Source organism: Harmonia axyridis, chromosome 1 (genome assembly GCF_914767665.1).
Source record: "Harmonia axyridis chromosome 1, icHarAxyr1.1, whole genome shotgun sequence".
Classification (NCBI taxonomy): domain Eukaryota; kingdom Metazoa; phylum Arthropoda; class Insecta; order Coleoptera; family Coccinellidae; genus Harmonia; species Harmonia axyridis.
Genome location: NC_059501.1, coordinates 49,831,767 through 49,852,222, shown reverse-complemented (window position 1 = coordinate 49,852,222; position 20,456 = coordinate 49,831,767). Strand labels below are relative to the sequence as shown.

The 20,456-nt window shown below is 33.5% G+C and overlaps 1 protein-coding gene across 7 annotated transcripts in view; it reads right to left on the bottom strand.

Moving 5' to 3' along the window:
• The window catches only part of LOC123673441 (inactive dipeptidyl peptidase 10), a 536,532-nt gene that overhangs the window by 81,925 nt on the left and 434,151 nt on the right, over positions 1 to 20,456 (bottom strand). For 6 of the 7 annotated variants that reach the window (XM_045607927.1, XM_045607937.1, XM_045607946.1 and 3 more), the window contains one exon: positions 3,309 to 3,514. The exons of the other annotated variant lie outside the window; for it this stretch is intronic. In XM_045607927.1, coding sequence (XP_045463883.1) covers positions 3,309 to 3,514 — 206 coding nt within the window. The remainder of the gene's footprint in view (positions 1 to 3,308; positions 3,515 to 20,456) is intronic. 7 annotated transcript variants of the gene reach the window in all.

The following is a 20,456-nucleotide window of genomic DNA, read 5'->3' as shown; positions in this document are numbered from 1 at the left end:
AGGCCGTGAACGTCTAGTCGCGGCATCATTTCTAGTTACAAAAATATCACTAAAAATTGCTATGGTTCATCATAGAAATAATAAGTAAATATTATTCATATCATTTTTCTATCTTAAAGAACCCAAAATTTCGAAATTAGGAAGGCAGGAATACGATCATGATATTCGAGATGTGTAGAGGCCCGGACAGTCCGGAACACATGTACTCTGACTGTTTCAGATGGGAGAGAGACAGAAATAGTTTCAATGAGAAACTGGGAGGACTCCCTGATCTAGATGACTTGGTGGACGAGATGCTTGAAAACCAAGAAATATGGGAAGTGAATTAAGAGTTCATTACAGATATAATGAGGAAGAAAGAGATAGAGGATAGGGAAAAACAACAGGAGACAAGATAGAGATCAGATCACACCGAGTTACGCACCGGAAGGCAGGCTTTAAGCCTATTTCCAGGTAGCGACGATACTCGGGAGAAGAGGAGGGTGGTTTAGTGAGGTGAGAGTCCCACACAAATCCGCAGCAGACATGGAATGTGTCAAACAGCAACATAAGGCCCGCTGCGGAGAAGGCATTAGCTTCCCCCTACCTCAGGACCGAAAAAAAAGGTATACAATCATGAATGAATATATGGAAATTCAGATTCGAAAACAAAAACATAAAGTGGAATGCCTTCAAATTTCAAGCAACTCCAATAAAGAGAAGAGATATCCATTTATTTAAGAGTCGCCCATGAAAGATCTCATTAAAATATACATATTATATTCCTTCTCACCAGAGGCTCTTCAATAATTGTTGCATTCTTTATGGACACTGTGTGTGAAATTCTAATCGTATAACTCTGAACGTGTTATTTTATCCCAGCGATTATGGATCATTTTAGCTGTGGTAGCTGAACTGGTGGAGCAATCAGAAAAAACGTCTTGATACGTTGAATTGAGTGGCTGAGTGAATGAATTGACAAAATCATAATGAGACAGAAATAAAATTTAAAGGACTCATTTAGTATATAAAGAATTTCAACATAAATGTACTGTAACTTTCAAAATTGGAGCCAATTCATGAGCTGTTCAGAACATGTTAAATACTTTGAAAAATTAGTATTAAAACTTTCCATGTCATGAATGAACAATTAAACTTATATGAAAAATGTAGATAGCTATTTGTTTACCCAAATTTCTAATCTTTTAACCGTTATAAGAATCCTTCTCACTTAATTATATTTAGTATTTTATCCATAACGGCTTTGATGCACCCTTCAACTACTTAAGGCGTTTTTGATTCAAATCATATTTCATTTGAGAATTATAAAATTTAAGTGCCATTATCTTCAAGTGGTTAAAAGGTGAGGAAATACTTGAATTTAGTCTTCGATATGAATTTTTCTCCTTAAATATTACAATTCTATCAAAATTAGATTCGATTTGATTTTTGGATTACTGATAAGAACAAAAAACAGATAACAATATTTAAGTTCTAAATAGAATATAAATGAACTATTGATGCAATGCCAAGACTTCGTTTACAGATCTTTTCCATATAGCTTGATATAATATAACTCCGGTCATGCTCCATGAACTTTTGAAATTCATCATTTGAGCTGCGAACACATTATTCCAATTTTCTACAGAAAAAGTATTAATTCAGCAACCCAATTATAAAATAATTCTCCTTTCATAGATTTATATAATCCTCATGACCATCACTGCCAAAAAAAAATAGGTAAAAATCCATCAATCCAAATTCAAATTACTGCTCCTTCTACTTTTACCCTTGAATATAATTGAAAAACTTTTTGTTTTCTTCCTAGAGTCCACTGTTGAATAAGACTGCCATTGTCAAATAACCAAGTTTCCTTCAGATAAATGAATTTCACATTTTGTTGCAAATATTCTCTGTATTCACCATAAAATCGTACTCAACTTATTATATTTTTCTGTTTATCAATAAGAATTTTCCTTTCATTAACTGTTTAGAACTTGTAACCAATTAATTTCATGTAATGTTGTCTTTGATTGATTAAAATCCAGATGCTTTTTGGTCAAATTTTATCCAGACTGATACATTGGTTGCTTTTGGTAACAATCAAATCATTCAATGATTCTTTGAAGGTGAAATCGTATTGCACAGGTTTTCTTTCACTAATAATCCATGCTGATATGACTTGTCTTCTTCTTTTTTCAAACAGTACTGTGAGAAATACTCAAATAAACTAATCAATGTGTGTTTGAAATTGATACAACTTTTTAGTTTCAAGATTTCTTTGATCAAAACCAATAACACAAACAAACTGAATTCTAACCTCCTGTCAATGACATTTCCAATGCCAACCCGAAATCTGCAATTCAAAATGTTACTGAATGAGCCAGTACCAACTTAATTTCGATTTTTCACAGCCACCCGGGATGGCAATAATTCCTGAATGGACTGTATGTATTTGTACTGATTGATGTCTGTCAGATTTTCAAACTGACAACTGATTTCCATTATTTGAAGAAAAAGTGGAAAATCTCTAACGAGAACAAGATACCACATATGTAGCACAAGTATCTGAAACAATTTTTGTTGAAAAAAAAGTGTAAGACTAACTTTTTTCAAATATTTTTTCGAAAATATCAAGGACATAAGTTTTCATAAGTGGAGCACAATTTTGTACACATATTTTCATAAGAAAAATCGGAATAGGTACATACATATAAGGATAAGACTTTTTATTTTCGAGACTTCTTATAAAATTTATGATGAGGGGAAACATGGGTGCTGATCTAGTTTTCAATTGGATTTCGTGATTTTCTGAGGAATTGGGAAGGGCTCAAGAAAATATTCGAAAAGCACAACTCGGTACATGTACTGAAAAATCTATGTCATCCGTTGAATCCCAAACAACATATTTATGAAATATTTTGAGAACCATATGTAATATAAAAAACAATGGCACAAAGTACAACAAAGCTAGCACAGCAAACTTCAGTACAAAAAAAATCGAAAATACCCAATCTCTTCTTCAACTATGGTCGCTCCACGACTAATAAATTTGATAAATATCTAACATGTAACCATTCCTTTCGTGAAGAGTATCACGACCCTTTCGTTGACACGAGTTGATCTCCACGACATAACTGACTACGATTTTGCATCATTACACAATATGTCAACTAGCATGGGTCATTCGTTACGTGAATATTTGCGCGACTATTCCGTTGATATGAGTCGTTTTCTACGAATTCTTGAACAACGATCGTGATCTACTAGCCATGTCAACTTGTCAACCTAGCTTTACGCAGTTATAAAAAAACAATGGCGATACTCACTAATTGTTGGAAAAGTACATCACGCTGAATCAGAGATTTGGCAAACATCAAAGAATGTTGCGAAGTTACAGTCGAATCGGAAGTACCGTGTATTAGGAAGAATCGTCGATCTGTTAAGCTGCCTGATTTTGAGTTCAAATCAGCGTTTTCATAAGCTTGAGGATATTTCGAAGGAAAGCCCATAAACTTCTCCGTGTAGTAGGAATCTGAAATGAAAATCATGCTAACAATTATGTATATTAATTATTATAATGATATTGTATAATAATTATGATGTTGATGATGAATATGAATCTCCGACCAATATAGATCAAAAATTGCATACATTTATTTATCTACTACTTCTCCATTCTCGAGGTATTAGACCACCGAATTTGCTGCATTTACGTTACGCAATGAAACTCACTACCCAATTCAAATTTCATTACGAAACGCATTTTTTCGGAGATGAATTCAAACAATGAATGAATTTGACCTAAACACTACTCTTTTTATATAAGATGGAAGTTTTTCTGAATCACTAATTTCGACCAAAGACATCCAATACCAGCCAAAATTTCACTTGAGAGGCATTGTTTACATTCAAACGTGATAGACGTCAAGTGGTTTTCAATATATTTCGATGATATCAGAGCAATTGATATCAATTATGAGATTCCGAGGTTAGATGCGAAACAAAGCGGGCGAAAAAATTTCCCTAAGTGTTTTACAACTAAATCCTCAGTGCTATCGTTGGTGGTGAGTGAAAACTAATATTTGATTGACTATATTTGAATAAATATATTGAATTTTTCTTATATTGACGGAAAAAAAGAGACATAATATCATAAAAAATGAGTATACAAGATCCGGGGATATTTCCCCGGATAATGAGATCAGTTACCCCTAAAACAGCCATAACAATTAATAACTTGAAAGACGAGAATAAATTCTCATTTGCAGACTTAACATTATTGAACAATGAAATTCAAATTTTAAAAAAACAAGCCACAGAAGAAGGAGATCACGAAATGCTATCACAAATTCAATCTCTTAGTCAAAACATAATAGCAACAAAAAGTGCGAATAAACAATCCTTTACATATGCGGTGTCCGATAAGGGACCTTATACAGTATTCATACAAAGTAAATCAAGCAATATTGGAAACCTCGATCCATTATCGTTGGGAAAGATGTTTTTCGATAACGATGATTTCAATTTTAATATAAAGAACATAGCTAGGAAGGGAAGAAATCGAATTGGTGTAGACTTTGCTAACCCACGCGAGGCAAATTTATTTGTGGAAAAAAATAATTTCGTAGATTACGATGTTTTCATACCTTCATATTTGTTAACAAGTATGGGGGTCATCTCAGATATCGGATTAAGCATCTCCGAGGAAGACATTATGAAATACGCGGATTCAACATCTGAAATCATAAAGGTACGACGCTTAAAAAGACGACAAACAATAGACGGTAAAACGACTTACGTAGACGCGAAGTCATGTGTGATTACATTCCGCGGAAAAAATTTACCAAATAACATCAAACTATTTCACAACATAATATATGTAGACCAATATATAAGCCCGGTAATTCAATGCTATAATTGTTTGCGATATGGACACACAGCAAAACAGTGTAGGGGTAAAAAAAGGTGTAGAAATTGTGGTTCACAGCACGAAGAGACAGAATGCGAAGCAAAAAAACCAATTTGTATTTACTGTAATCAAAACCATTCTGCAGTAGATAGAATTTGTCCGGAATTCGATAGACAAAAAAGAATAAAAGAGGTGATGGCAGTTCATAAATACACTTACTTTGAAGCCAATATTATTTTGAAAAACAATAGTAGAAATTTATACGCGAATGACAAAGAATTTCCAAATCTAACAAAAAATAACAGAACTGATGAAAATATTTTACGAACACCAGCTACCATTAACAATCAATCGTACGCTCAGAAAGTTAAAGAAAGACAAACACAAACCGTCAACAACACACGTAGAGTCAGCACACCCATTCAAAGAAAAAGACCACCCCCACAAATACCGGGATATAATCATGAAGAACATAAAAAATGTTTAATAGATTCACAATGTAATGATAATATCCCCTACGATTGGGAAGAACTTAAAAATAATTCTAGAAAAGAAAATTTCGATATAATCGATAACGACTCAAACAACTCACAACCAAAAAAATCAGCGCAAGTAGATTATCTTCTCCCCCATTATTTTAAAAATTCACCTAATAGTAACAATAGAAAAATTCAACTACATCAAGATTATAAAATAATACAAGCTACAGCAATCGTTCATCAGACAACAGACGAATTTAAAAATGACGAAGAAGACGATATGGAAATCAATTTAGATAATTAAAATAATAAAAAAAATCTAATGACAAACAAAATAAAAATTATACAATGGAATATTAGATCTATAAATTCGAATTATGAAAATATGATTAACATTGCAGAGAGCTTTAATCCAGATATAATTCTACTATCTGAAACCTTTCTTAAACCAATTCAAAAATTAACATTAAAACACTACAAAACGGTAAGGCAAGACAGAGATGACGGTAAAGGAGGTTTAGCAGCTTTAATAAGAAATACAATTGATTTTCAGAATTTTGAAATTAAAAATGACATATTACCAGAAAGAACTCAAGGAATGATCATTAAGATAACGAACCTCACCATAATACATATCTATAACCCACCCGATCTAAAACTTAATAATCATAAATTATCATCCTTTTTAAACCAAATTAACGGGGCTTTTATATTAACCGGAGATCTTAATTCACAAAGCCCGATGTGGGGCTCTGGTATAATAAATTATAACGGGAAAATCATGGAGAAAATATTAGAAGAAACTAACACGATTCTATTAAACGATGGAACTCCAACTAGATTCACAAAACCGGGCATCAACAAAAGCGCACCCGATATAACAATATGTTCGTCAAATTTGAGTAATAAATGCAACTGGGAGGTCATATATGACCCAGGAATAAGCGATCACTTTCCGATTAAAATTACTATAGGCATTGAAACAAAATTTTCTAATCTACATTTTAGATCAACAAGACAATACAAAACAAACAACATAAATTGGCAAAATTTCAGCGACAGCATAGACAGTTTCCTAGGAAATAATACAATAGAGTCAATAACAGAGTTTGAACATATGATGGAAACATGCGCCAAAGAAAATATCCCAATTGTTAAAATATCAGAAAATAATCGTTACCGGACGATTTGGTGGGATGACGAATTGACGGACCTGACAAAGAATAAAAGAGAAACATTCAGAAGATACACAGAGCATCCCTCACGGGAAAATTACATAAAAGCAAACGAGATCAGAGCTAAGGTAAAAAGAAAAATTAAAAAAAAGAAATTTGAGACATTTCAAAAATTTTGTGAAGAACTAACATTCAAGGATAGTAAAAGAACGTGGAGAATAATAAATAAATTCAAAAATAAATCAATAAGTACGGAAACAATAAAACAACCATCTCAAGAGGTCCTAATAAAGCTAATGGAAAAATTAGCTCCTACCAACAGAGTCAACATCCCTTCAACGCGAAACAATTTGTTAACACCATTATTTAGTAGAGAAGAATTAAATCTAGCCATCAATGCGAAAAAAGACACAGCGCCAGGTATGAACGGTTTAACATATCCCATATATAAAAATCTGCCCGATCAGGCAAAACATAGATTGGTTAATATTATAAATTCACTGTTAGATAAACCCGAAACACTACAAGAACATTTAAAAATACTTATAATTCCCTTCATAAAACCGGGAGGAAATATTAACGACGTTAACAGTATAAGACCGATAGCATTAGCACCGTGCTTTATTAAAATTATCGAAACACTCATAAAAAACCGCATTGAAAAAAAAATAGAGATGGCGATAGATACAGACACTTTAATGTACGGATTTAGGAGAGGTAGATCTATATACGATAGTTTAATATATATGGTCAGTCGTATTTACAATTCCTTCGCTAGAGGACAATTAACAATAGTAGTTTTTCTTGACATTAAATCAGCTTACGATAATATCGACGTAGGTTTATTATTAGAAGACTTATACGAAATAAATATACCAACAAAACTTATAGAAATAATAAAAATGTTACTATTAAATAGACAACTATTCATAAAAGACATTAAGGAAGGAAAAATCTTAGGACCGTGGATAACAAGCCAGGGCGTATTGCAAGGCTCAATAACTAGCGCATCATTCTTTAATTTATATGTCCGAAGAATGTCAGATTGTGCAGAATACGGAGTGGATATGGGACAGTATGCGGATGACACATATTTGATGATAACAGGCAACGATGTTTCAGTAATGCGCGAAAAAATACAACAGACTCTAGATCAATTACAAATTTGGTTGAAAAAACGTAATCTTACACTATCCACTAATAAAAGTACAGCTATGATATTCACCAAAAAACATTCACCCATAATTCCATGTTTCAAAATAAATAATGAACCGATACAATGGAAACAAGAAATAAAATATTTAGGTGTTACATTGGACAAAAATCTATCGTGGACAAAACATACAGAAATAATGTGTTCAAAAGCCTTAAAGGGAGTAAATATTTTGAGGAGCCTATGTAGAACCTGGTGGGGTGCGCACCCAAAAACACTTTTAATAATTTACAAGTCAATTATCAGACCTTATCTTGATTTCGGGTCCATAATTTATGGTGGATGCTCCAGAAAAATTCTCAATAAATTAGATACAGTTCAACATCAAGCTCTAAGAGCGGTGGGTAGTTTTATGAAATCAACACCAATTAATATTTTGATGGCAGAATGCGGAGAAACATCATTGGAAACACGTAGAAAGTCATTGGCACAAAAATTTATATGTAAAAGCTTTAGATTTGAAAACAATACCGTACTGACAGAAATAGAAAATATAGCGTTTTTTAGAGGATATTGGAACAACAAATATACACCAGCCTTTATTAAAGCTTATTATTTAGTAAAAACCAAATCTCGCTGGATATATGGATCATCACATCTGCCATTCTTTGAACTAGATTATATAGATCACGCACATAAAGTAAATTGTCACATCTCGGAAATACAAAAATATTCCAAGACAGCCCCAGCAGACTTCAATAATCTCAAAAATCAGGAATATATCGGATACGATCACATATACACAGATGCGTCAGTAAATTTGGAAACAAAATCAGTAGGTATAGGAATATATTCAGATTCTCTGAATATAGAATACTCCGCCAATCTCCCAGGTCATTGGTCAATATTTTCCGCAGAAATGATGGCAATATGCAAAGCAATAAACATAATAATAAAGAAAAAACGAAAATTCTGTGTAATATTTTCCGATTCATTAAGTGCCATAACATGTCTAAGGGAATGGAAAATGTCATCAAATACAAACATAATTTCTATTAACGTTAAAAAATATCTTCACAAAGCTGCATTATTAGATTTATACATCGTCTGTGTTTGGATACCAAGTCATTCGGGCATAATAGGGAACGAACGGGCAGATATTCTAGCAAAAAAAGGTGCTTCGGAAAAGAACAAAACTAGCAAATATAGGGGAGATCAAAACGATGTAAGGAATATATTGCAGAGAAGTTTAGAGAATCAGTGGATAAAAGAATGGAATGAAGTGGGAGTTTCAAAGGGGAAGACGTACACACATATGAGAAACAGAGATAAAAAGTTCACGCCAATTCGAAAATGTTTTTTGTTTGACTCTGAATTTGACAAATACAGTGTATCAACGATGATGCGATTGCGTTCCAATCATTGCCTGTCTCCGGAACATTTGTTTAAAATAAAAGTATACGATAGTCCTAATTGTCAGTGTGCAGAATACGGAGATATAGTACATATACTGTTTAATTGTCAGCTGAACAGGGTAAACTGTGATATATTATACTATAAATTAACACAATTGGGAATGGAATGCCCAATTAGTGTGAACGATGTCGTTTTTAGCCAGTCGATTAAGATTATAGAGTGTTTAACTAGTTTTTTAAAAGCTTCAGGGTTGAAATTGTAGTCGATCGAATGTAAGTTTATGTGTAACTAACATTATGTATGTGATGTTCTAGCCCTGTGTACGTCAAATATCCTTTCCATCCTTGGGAACAAGGGGAGAAATAGTAATATAGTGACTGGGTACATGACCTCCGGTCGAGCCCAAATTGCCCTTCCAATAAGGGTAACCTTGAAAGAAGAAGAAGAATATCAATTATGACTTGACATTTCAGTTTAGTTTCATAAAAGTTAATTACACCGTTGTGTTCATTATAGGCAGTCTTAGATGAAACGTTGTATAGTATATCCAAAGTCACTCAGAGGAAGCCTGAATATTTCAATTATACAAGGGTTGTCTAAGTTTTCAGAAATTCCTTTGGAATTTATGAAAATATTTCTATCAATACTCTCAAATAAACCCCGGTATTTAGCAGATCGTCTTGGAAACAAGAATGTCCCGATTTGAATGATCTTATTGGCTGAATATTTCCCCTCGTATTCCCCTTTCCACTTTGAGAGCGTTTTTGGTTACACTCATTGGCTGCATCTGTCACTTCTTAATTACTTTCCAATAATTCGCATAGACCAGTGTGGTCCAAAGCGGTATTATTGAAATGCATTTTTAAGTAGTTTTAGTTCGTTGTGTGACTGATGCTTTTAATGATTTCGACTATGATGTTTGGCACAAATCTACGGTTCATGTAAAAAAAGATGAATATTTCGCAATCAAATCTATTCCTCCATTTACTTTCAAAGTCAGAATTGATATATTATGGGTTCTGAAGAAAATGATTTCGCATCCTAATAAATATCTTCATTCCACTGAAGGAAGAATTGATTAAAATGAGATAAACCAACAAAATTTTCATTACATTTTCTGATTTTTAGCAATGTTATTACTGGTTTGAGAAATCATGAAGAATGGGCATATGATATAGGCTCTTATACGTCAAATTAGCAGCTACGTAGCCAGATCGAAAAATCAATCAAGTATTTTATAGAAAATAGAAATATTTCACCATTTCCTGCCATCAGTCGGGACAGTTTTAATAATATGTTACATATATCTTTGAATATTTATTCTGATTCTGAATACCAAAAAGTTATCGAGGAAGAACTAAGGAAATACTACAATTTCTAACTGAGTGAAGTATTCTATGACTTCCGGAAAACATATAGAAACTAATATTGAAATTTAGATAACTAAATTTGACATTTCATGAAATGTCATTAATTATTCGTAATTGAAAATTTTATTGGTTTATGGATTTTGAACCATCTTAACGAATAATTTATTATAATTCATGAAATTACGACTTTTTAGTTTCTTTTTATGTTTTCTGGAAGTCATAGACTACTCCATTCAATGAGAAATTGCAGTTTTCCTTTGTTCAAGTTTTTCCTCGATAATAGATAGATAGATAGATAGATATGTTCTTTATTTCAGATTTTAAATTTTCATACACGAAAAAAATTCAAAATGAAATAGTGTCAATTACAATGTTTTACAATTTGATTATATAAAGTAATCCCCCAAACAATAGGGTTCCATATTAATCAAGAATTTCTTTGTTTTTGCCTTGAAGATCTTATAATTCTCAATATTTTTAATATTCTGGGGTAATTTGTTGAAAATTTTTATGCACATATATGATGGATTTTTTTCAGATAGAGATAGCTTATGTTGTGGAAAAGTAATATCAACCGTTCTTGTGTTATACGTAAAATTAGTATTATTTTTAAGGAATTCTGTTTTATTTCTATGAAGGTATAGAAGGCACTCGAGCAGGTACAAACCATAAACTGTTAGAAAGCCCAATTCCCTGAATTTACCTCTGCAGGAATCCCTAAACCCCATATTCAATAATACTCGGATTATGCGCTTCTGACTGACAAATATGGACTGGACAGATGAACTTATTCCCCAGAATATTATTCCGTATCTCAGTAGCGATTCGAAATTAGCATAGTACAGCACTTTTTTTACATTTTCATTTATATATTTATGTATAATCCTGAAAGCATAAATGACTTTGTTGAGTTTTTTTGAAAGATAATTAATATGTGCGTTCCACTTCAAGAATTCATCTATAATGATTCCCAGGAACTTGGTACTCTCAACAGTTTTAATGTGCTGGTTGCTCAGACAGACCTCTGAGGGTTTTCCTTTTGAATTACTTGCTCTGAATATTATTACGTTTGTTTTGTCAGTGTTGATAGTGAAATTATTCTTTTTGAACCAATTCTCAATGCAGCTATACAGGTTGTTACATCTTTCTTTTAATACATTACTATTTTTCCCAGCTATTAAGACATTAGTATCATCTACAAAATTTGTAAGTTTTGAATCTTCTATTGTATTTGTGTCTTGGTCCAGATCATTTATAATTATCAAGAAAAGGACAACCCCTAAAATACTGCCTTGAGGTACACCAAACTCATTTTGCAGCCATGAGGAAAAGTGTGTTTCATTATTTATTGTTATCTTGACCCGTTGCAACCGTTCTGATAGATAAGAAGCAAGCCAGCTCAAGGCACTACCTACTATACCATATGTTCCAACTTTTTCAATAAGTGTTTTCTATTCAAACAGTCAAATGCTTTAGTTAGATCTATAAATAGACCTGCTACAAGTTTATTTTCTTCTAAGAATTTCAAGATGTTAGATGTGAACTGGAAAATTGCGGTTTGAACTGACCTACCTCTTAAATAGCCATGCTGAGAAGGACTGAAAAGATTACAGTTGTTAAAATATTCTAGAATACGAGTAGACATAGCTAACTCAAAAACTTTTGAGAAACTGTTTAATAGACTAATTGGTCTGTAATTCTCTAATTTGTCAGGATCCCCTGACTTAAAAATTGGTTTGATAATTGTAAGTTTAAGAGGGTCTGGAAATATGCCGAATTTAAGAGAAGTGTTCACAATATGACCTAAAACATCCCTGACAGTATCTATACTGAGCTTTACAATGCAAACCGGAATTTCATCAATACCACTACTCATTTTGCTCTTTAATTTATTATCCAGCTCTGAAATTTCTGAGGGTGAAAAGGCTCTTAGATACATGGAAGTATCTGTTTTGACGTTACACGAAAAGTTACAACCGGTATTGTTCTGTAATATGTTAGGAACTATGTTTCGCAAAAAGTTATTATATGATTCTGAAATGCACTTAGGTGTTCCATTTAATTGACACTCATCCTCATAGAAAAAATTTCCCTGAATTTCCTTACAAACATTCTACATGGTTTTATTTTTATTATCAGATGTTTTAAATTTGTTTTCTTTTTTAAGTTCTATATTAAAATCTTCTCCTAAAATTACCGTTTTGTTTTCCTGTTGAATTAAGAGCAATAGACCCTCCAAGTGAACAAGAAATGCGTCTCTATCACCGTTACATGGCCTGTATATTGATATTATTAAATATTTACAAGTGTAGAGTTCACATTCTGCCACAGCACACTCCATCTCACCTTTTACAGACAATTCACTCAAGTCCTTTCTGTGCTTGTTTTTCATTTCCTTGTGCAAGTAAACTGCAGCACCACCATACTCGTTTTCTTCTCTGTACCATTGTGCAGCCAAGACATATTCACCAATTGATATTAATTGCAGCTGTTCAAGAGTTTTCCAGTGTTCAGTCATCATGAAAAATTTACATTCTTTTTCACCCCTCAGGAAATATTGGATTCGGTCAACCACATTACCAAGTGACTGAACATTTTGATGAATAGCACTTATATTTACTTCTGTTGTATTTTGGTTTTCAATTAATTCATTGTTATTCCCGGCGTGACCTAGGCCAATTGAGTATTCATTTGAAAATTTCCACTCCTTTCACTCAAAAATTTTTTATTCTTTTCAAAATTAAATCTTTTCACTCCAACATTTTTCGGCCAAAACTGCGGTTGATACATTGTGTCTTTTTTTTCTAGAGGTGCTGTTACAAGAAATCTCTTAAGCTGGTCAATATCATCTGGAATTTCCTCAACATTAGTTGTTTTCTTATCAAATCCAGGTTTATTAGAAATATAGTCAAGAATTTGTTCTTCTGTGGTTACTCGATTTACCCTGTATATATACAGCCATACTTTTCTCTCTCCACCTGCGAACCCATTTTTACTTTGTTCCTCGCTGATTTCCGCTGTACCTAAGTTTTTCCTTGGTCTTTTTATCCCATTAGTAACCTTTTTGAACCCATTTTCATCTACTTGGTTTTCTGTTGTTGTTTGTTTTTGTTGATTGTTTACATTCGACTGTTCTGTCAAAGAGTATCTTTTCTTCCGTGGTTCTACTACATCAATCAGTTTTTCTTGTTCTGCCTGACTGTCATTTGTGTAATTTTTATAATCTTTTACAGTTTTCTGTTCGGAGGATGCCGGCGCCATCTGCTGAAGATGTGCTGCACCTGTTACCATGCTATATGTAGCATCTTTCTTCTTAATGTTTGATGACATCTGTGTTCGCAAACTATAATTCCTCTGTTTCAGGTGATTTGTCGGTAATGTTGCTGTCTGTGTTAACAAATTATTCTCCTTGTATCCAGTGTTTATGTTTTGATTGTTTTTTATCTGTTTTTTGTCGTCTCTTGTTTCTAGAAATTCATTTTGGATTTGGGCGATTCTTTGCATTAAAAAACGATTCATCTCCTTCAGGATTGAATTATTATCCTCCATTTCAATTATTAGTCGCTCCTTATTATCCTTGTATTCATTTAGAAGTTGTTTCAAGTGATTCACTTCTGCTAATAGTATTTGGTTTTCATACCTCATTTTAAAATTTTCTTCCTTCAGTTGGATATTTAGTGACTCACAAGATTTCGAGTCCAATTCAGCTTCCGCGTTCTTGTCTAAATTGTACGTAGAGCCATCTGCTTCGCAGCATTTCACGAACAATCCATCCAAAAATGAAAAGCCACTTTTGCTCACTAGTTTTCTTGCACATGAATCATGGTAGGCACCACAACAGTTTTTGCATAGAAATGTTGAAAATGATTTTTTGGGGCAACACTTGAAGTATTTGTAAATTTTCTGGGTGTTTTTCACCTCAGAATCTGCACTTATATCAGAGCACTGATCAGTCACGTCTTCTGCACTTTCCGCCATCTTTGAAGATAATATATATCCTATATATAGTATAGGATTTGCTTGAGTCCCCTCTCTTTTCATACCTACGTAAAATTGACTGAATGAATAAAAAATATAGGTTTTTTGCAAAAACTTTTCATAAGATATCTATAGGAATCTCTTCAACTTATGAACCGTTGAGCTCATATCATATTCAAGCATTGCCATATTGCTGAAATTATCATCAACCAAGCTATCTGATAATGCAATAATATACTGGGTGTGCCGTTTGAAATAAGAAAGTAGTTCTCTGTTTCCGGTATAAAAGGAAATTGTATAAATTTTCAGCACAAAATTATCATTAGTTTTCCATGAACGTCTAATAGGCCATCGCGGTGAATCACCCTCTACATCATTATCATTTAGCCTTCTGCTTCCACTGAGGGACATAAATTTCGCCTTACAATAACGAAGAAATTAAATTCAATTCGGCAACGTAGCTGCAAATTTGTCATTCAAGGATCTCAAGGTCATGCACCTATTCTACCCTAGTTTGTCTTATCTTCAGACAGAACATTTCCGAATTCATCTCAAACATTTTCGTGCTCTTATAATTCTATGCAACGATCAGTTCATCATCGTAGAGCTGCCCTAGACGAGTCCAAAAAACCCATTTATGATAGGTCTAATCTTCCCCATAGCCGAGATACAGGGTGGTTTATAAATTCACCAATATCTTCAATTACTTATAACTTTCGAACCACCCAGTATATTTGATTGATATTTGGAACGAACAATTCACTTCATTAGGTCCTTCGATTAATCTTTAAACTAATTGAAAAAATTAGGTCCGTATTAGAAAAATATGGGACTTTCAATAAGCTAAGATTCAACACCCTGTATAGTGGAATTTTGGAATATGATGGAAATATTTTTAAAGATGAGAAATTTTTCAATGGGGATCAATGTCCCGCACGTCATTCTACTCATCGAAAATTTCGGACAAAAATTTAGTTCCATTGCGGAATTTCACTAACTTCTCAGAAAAATCGTACATTGAGGTTAAATTGGAAAATTTTCTTGTTTCGCTGATTGAATATTCGTATTTCTTGATGTACTGACCAATTTTCACAAGTATTTACCAGAAACGCATGGCTTGTGTTGTGACAAATTAGCAACAATGAATAAATTACTAAACATAAATAAATGAACGAATAAAACATTTTAAAAGAATCACATATGTTGTTCGAAAGGCCAATTGTTTTGCTCGATACACATTCTTGCCCTTTTTGAATTATGTCGAGTAGCCTTTTTTCATGCGTGTATTATTACGGATCTAATTGCATGCAACTTCGATACGTTGTGAGATAATTTCCTCACTTCATATTTCAGACGAATACACTAAGGATTTCAAATATCCCCAAACAAAATAATCGACAGGATTCAAATCTGGCGATCTAGCGGGCCATGTATGGTGGACCCTATTCACATATTTGAAAAGTTCGGGTCCAAAATGTTTCCGAATTCAACTATAAATTGAGGTGAAGTCCCATAATGCTGAAAATACATCCCTGCAATGTCCATATCTTTGAGTAATGCAGGTAGATGATTTTGAAGGAAATCTAAATAATGACCACCTGTAAGCTACCTTAGTGTGCCCCAATAAATTGAGTCTTATAAACTCCACACCATACGTACCTACACTGAAAATTTGTGTTGTGATTTGGTGAACCTGATTTCATGAGGATTTTCTTCCGCCCACATATCCGAATTCTTCAGATTGAAGACACCATTCATCGTGAAAATGGCTCTTGATCAGTGAATAAAATTCTATCTATATTAAATCCATCGACTTCAATCGTATTTTCTGGAGATGAAAAGGGTAAAGGTTATTTCTCTTCAATCTACGCCTTACAGTCACATGTCGTACTTTCAGAGCATGAGCAATCATCCTAGTGCTATTCTCTGGACGTATCTTTATCATTTCAAGAATGTCTTCATTGATATTTAGGTGTCTTCTTTCTTGGGAATCATTCAATTTTGATGTTGAAAACTGGCCATTTTCACGAATATAATCGATAATAGACTAGTTTTCGTTTTTTTGTTAAGGATTAATTCTGAAAATTTAAGTAAAATGAAACAAAAATGTGGAAGAATCATTGAAATATCTCTAGAAATGAAAAAGTTATGGGACTTTGAAGATGCGCTTGGAAGAATAATTTCATAGTACGTGTAAGTGTCGTGACGTCACACACTAGACGACTGGTATTGGCAGAGTGCTTACGAATTCATTGGTGTACAATCACTTGTGCCGTTCGTGTCGTGTTTTGTTCGTTACACGATGGCTGAAATAACTTACTATATACATACATATAAATTACTTTCTTCTCTTTTTACTTTTTACTCCTCACATAAATATGTTTTGCCATTGATAGACTTCAACAACCAGTACTCAACTACAAACTGTTTATGAAACGTTTTTTAAATAAATCATCGTTATAAGTTGAACCATGATGAAGCAAACTCAAAAGTAGATACTTACTTGAAAAGTTTAACTCCTTTTATTTCTGCACTGACATAAGATGGATTTGAAGAAAAAAACTCCATCACTGCGAATATATCTATTTTAGGCAAATTGTCACTTTGTTCTTTCATGAAGCCTTCTTCCATTATGGTGACATAAAAACAAAACTCGAGTTAAAACACTACACTGAACAACTACAAACGGCGCGAGAGCTTTGGCGCGGCTAAGTATTTAAACGTAATTTATGGTGTAGCGATCACAGGCAAGAGCCGTGACGTCACAGACCAAAGACGTTCCCCACTAAAATACGTAAATTTAAATAATCTATTTCTCAGTCATTTATTGATGGATTTTTAAAATTTTTTCACTGATTTATCAGTTTTGCTGTATATTTCAATTCTATCGTGTCAAATATAGTATTATCAACATCACTAAACTAGTCCATTGTTGTAGCCTACTCGAATAAACTCTTTTGGGATTTGACAGAAAATAATTTCTCAAAATTTTATTATTTAATGAAAAATAATTACCAGTTTATCCGGATATACAACTGAATTAATGTGTTCAATCTGCGAACAAGAAAATTTTCCAATTTAATCTCAATGTACTATTGAACTCAATTTTTGTCCGAAATTTTCGATGAGTAGAATGACGTGAGGGACATTGAAATCTACTGATCTTCATTGAAATATTCCTCCTCTTCACGAATATTTCCATCTAATTCAAAAATTCCACTATACAGGGTGTTGAAACTCGGCTTGTGAAAAGTCCCATATTTTTCTAATACGGACCTGCTTTTTTCAATTATTTTAAAGATGAATCGAAGGATCTAATGGAGTGAGTTGTTCGTTCCGAATATCAATCAAATATACTGGGTGATTCAAAAGTTATAAGGAATTGAAAATATTGGTTAATTTATAAACCACCCTGTATCTCGGATATGGGGAAGATTAGACCTATCATATATAGGTTTTTTGGACTCGTTTAGGGCAGCTCCACCTCAGGTTAACGTATGTACATTTACCAATGAAACACCCTGTATAAGCAACGAAGGGGAGTGGACCAAGAACAGACCCCTGGGGAAGTCCTCTTGTGACTGGTCTGTCGGAAGAAAAAGAGTGACCCACATTGAAAGTTCTGTCTGTCATGTAATCTTCAATCCATAGGTTTAGTTGGCCCCGAATACCAAATGTGTCGAGTTTGTGCATTAGCCTCCTCACTGGGATCCTGTCGAAGGCCCTGGCAAAGTCAAGATAGACGATGTCTGTCGGTATTTTTTTATCGTAAGATGTCGACCAATCGCTGATACACTGTAGAAGATTGCTGGTGGTAGATTTACCTTTGACGAAACCATGTTGCCCTGACGGAATAATGGTGTTTTCTGTTGTGTGACGGAATAATGGTGTTTGTTGTTGACATATCTTCTACAATTATTGATTTAATTGCTTTGGAAGGTAGGGAAAGGAAACTTTATCGCCCTTTTTAAAAACAGCAGTTACAGATGCCATCTTCCAGACATGATTGTTAACAATGGAGAGCAGAGAGCTTCGGAAAATTTCTTGAGAAAGAAGCGGTTTATTCCATCCAAACCAACAGATTAATTTAATTTAATGTTGGATAAATGATTTTTAATCTTTTCCGAAGTAAACGTCACATGGTTCATGCAGTCGTGCTGCTTCAATTTCCGGCAGTGAATCATATCGAGGCTCAACCGGAAAGGAACTCGTGAAAGAGTCAGCTAAAACTTCAGCTGACTCAATGTCTGTAGAGCACAAGGAACCATCAGATTTTTGTAGGAGCGGAATGCTTACTCTGGTTGGATCGTATGAACTTGTACAGGGTGGGCAAATTTCGATGTTTTAGCACTACAACTTTTGAACCAGAGGAGATAGACAAAATCTGATACCCACTTCTCGATCTCTTTTTCTGAGAAACTAACAAGGGTAGTATACATTTTTGGCCACCTTCTTTTGTTTTCGAGTTATAAGCGAAAATTGGAAAAATGGCGATATCGAAAAACATTTATATCTCCGCTAATACTGATGATAGAGCTCTGAAATTAAAAGATTATACAGGCACTTTTTTACGTAGAATCCAGTGGCGTGCTCGTATTTTCAAAAGGGTTTTTAATTACGAAGCTATGACCCAAAGTTATGTTTTTTTAAATGGGAACACTAGATTTTTGTGCCATTTTCTGAAAGCTTAATTTTTCCTGATTTCAAAAATATATAACATCGAATGATTCGTATCAAAATAAATAACAGAAAATGGTCAAAAACCTTTTTTTATTTAAGAGTCTCAATATTTCTATGGTTTCAACTGTTGATGAGCCTTCTATAACAAGAGCAGTGTCCTTCCGTCAATCTGATTATTTCTATGCTTTTCAATCATTTCTACAAAATTCGAATCTATATTTATTTTATACAAATAGTTTCGAAAAGATAAACGAACTTGGAAAAAGTTTCCTAGGTAGCTTGAACACAGTTTCAAATATTCATCTATTGAAATATCGAGAAGAGGTGTCGACTGTGCATTGTGCAATTGTTGTCATTATCAGATTAAATATTATTTCTTGTTTGTCCCTTCGTAATTAAAATGTTGAGTTCAATCATATATGCATTGTTTCATATGCTGTTTAAAATGGATTGGTACTTGTGCGTATTGATTCTGGAGACCTATGTAAATAATCTCCTGATACATGCATCTCAATACAACTCTTTCGATTGAAAAATTCGATCTTGTGGTTTCTCCGTTATTTCCAAATCAATTTTTAGATGAAGAATTTATAAAACATATCTAGATTCGAATTTTGTAGAAATAAATGAAAAGCATAGAAATAATCAGATTGACGGAAGGACACTGCTCATGTTATAGAAAGCTCAATTTTTCTGTGTTCATCAACAGTTGAAACCATAGAAATATTGAGACTCTTACGCTGTGTCCTACGTGAGCGATTTATTGCGAGCGATGAGAGCAACGCGACCAAACGCGATTTATCAAACCTTGGAATATAATAGCGCTGTCCTACGTGCAGTCGTATCGGTCGTAAAACTGTTTCAGGCAAATTTCGCGCTCTGTCGGCGATCAAATTATTTGATATTTCCAAGCGGAATTCGCGCGAACTTCAGTAGTTCTTGTTGATGCAGGCACGTTTACTTCGACCGCTGTACAATGAATGATTTAAACGAAGTTTTAATACTGGCTGTTAGAAATTCCAGTATACTCTGGGACAAGACTGATAAAAGATATCATAATCGACTGTTGGTGGATAGAGAATGGAGTAGAATTGCCGATGAACTGGGGGAAACAAGTGAGATTGACAAATTAACTATAGTATTATATACACTGAGAGAAGTGTTTATTTGATACTATCGAAAATGCATTATAGTTAATGAATCATTTATTGGATCTATGGTCAAACATCAAACAGTTTCATGGAAATAAATAATTTATTTGAAATCCCACCACAAATCATCATTTATTATTCCACTTCATTTATTTACGCATAA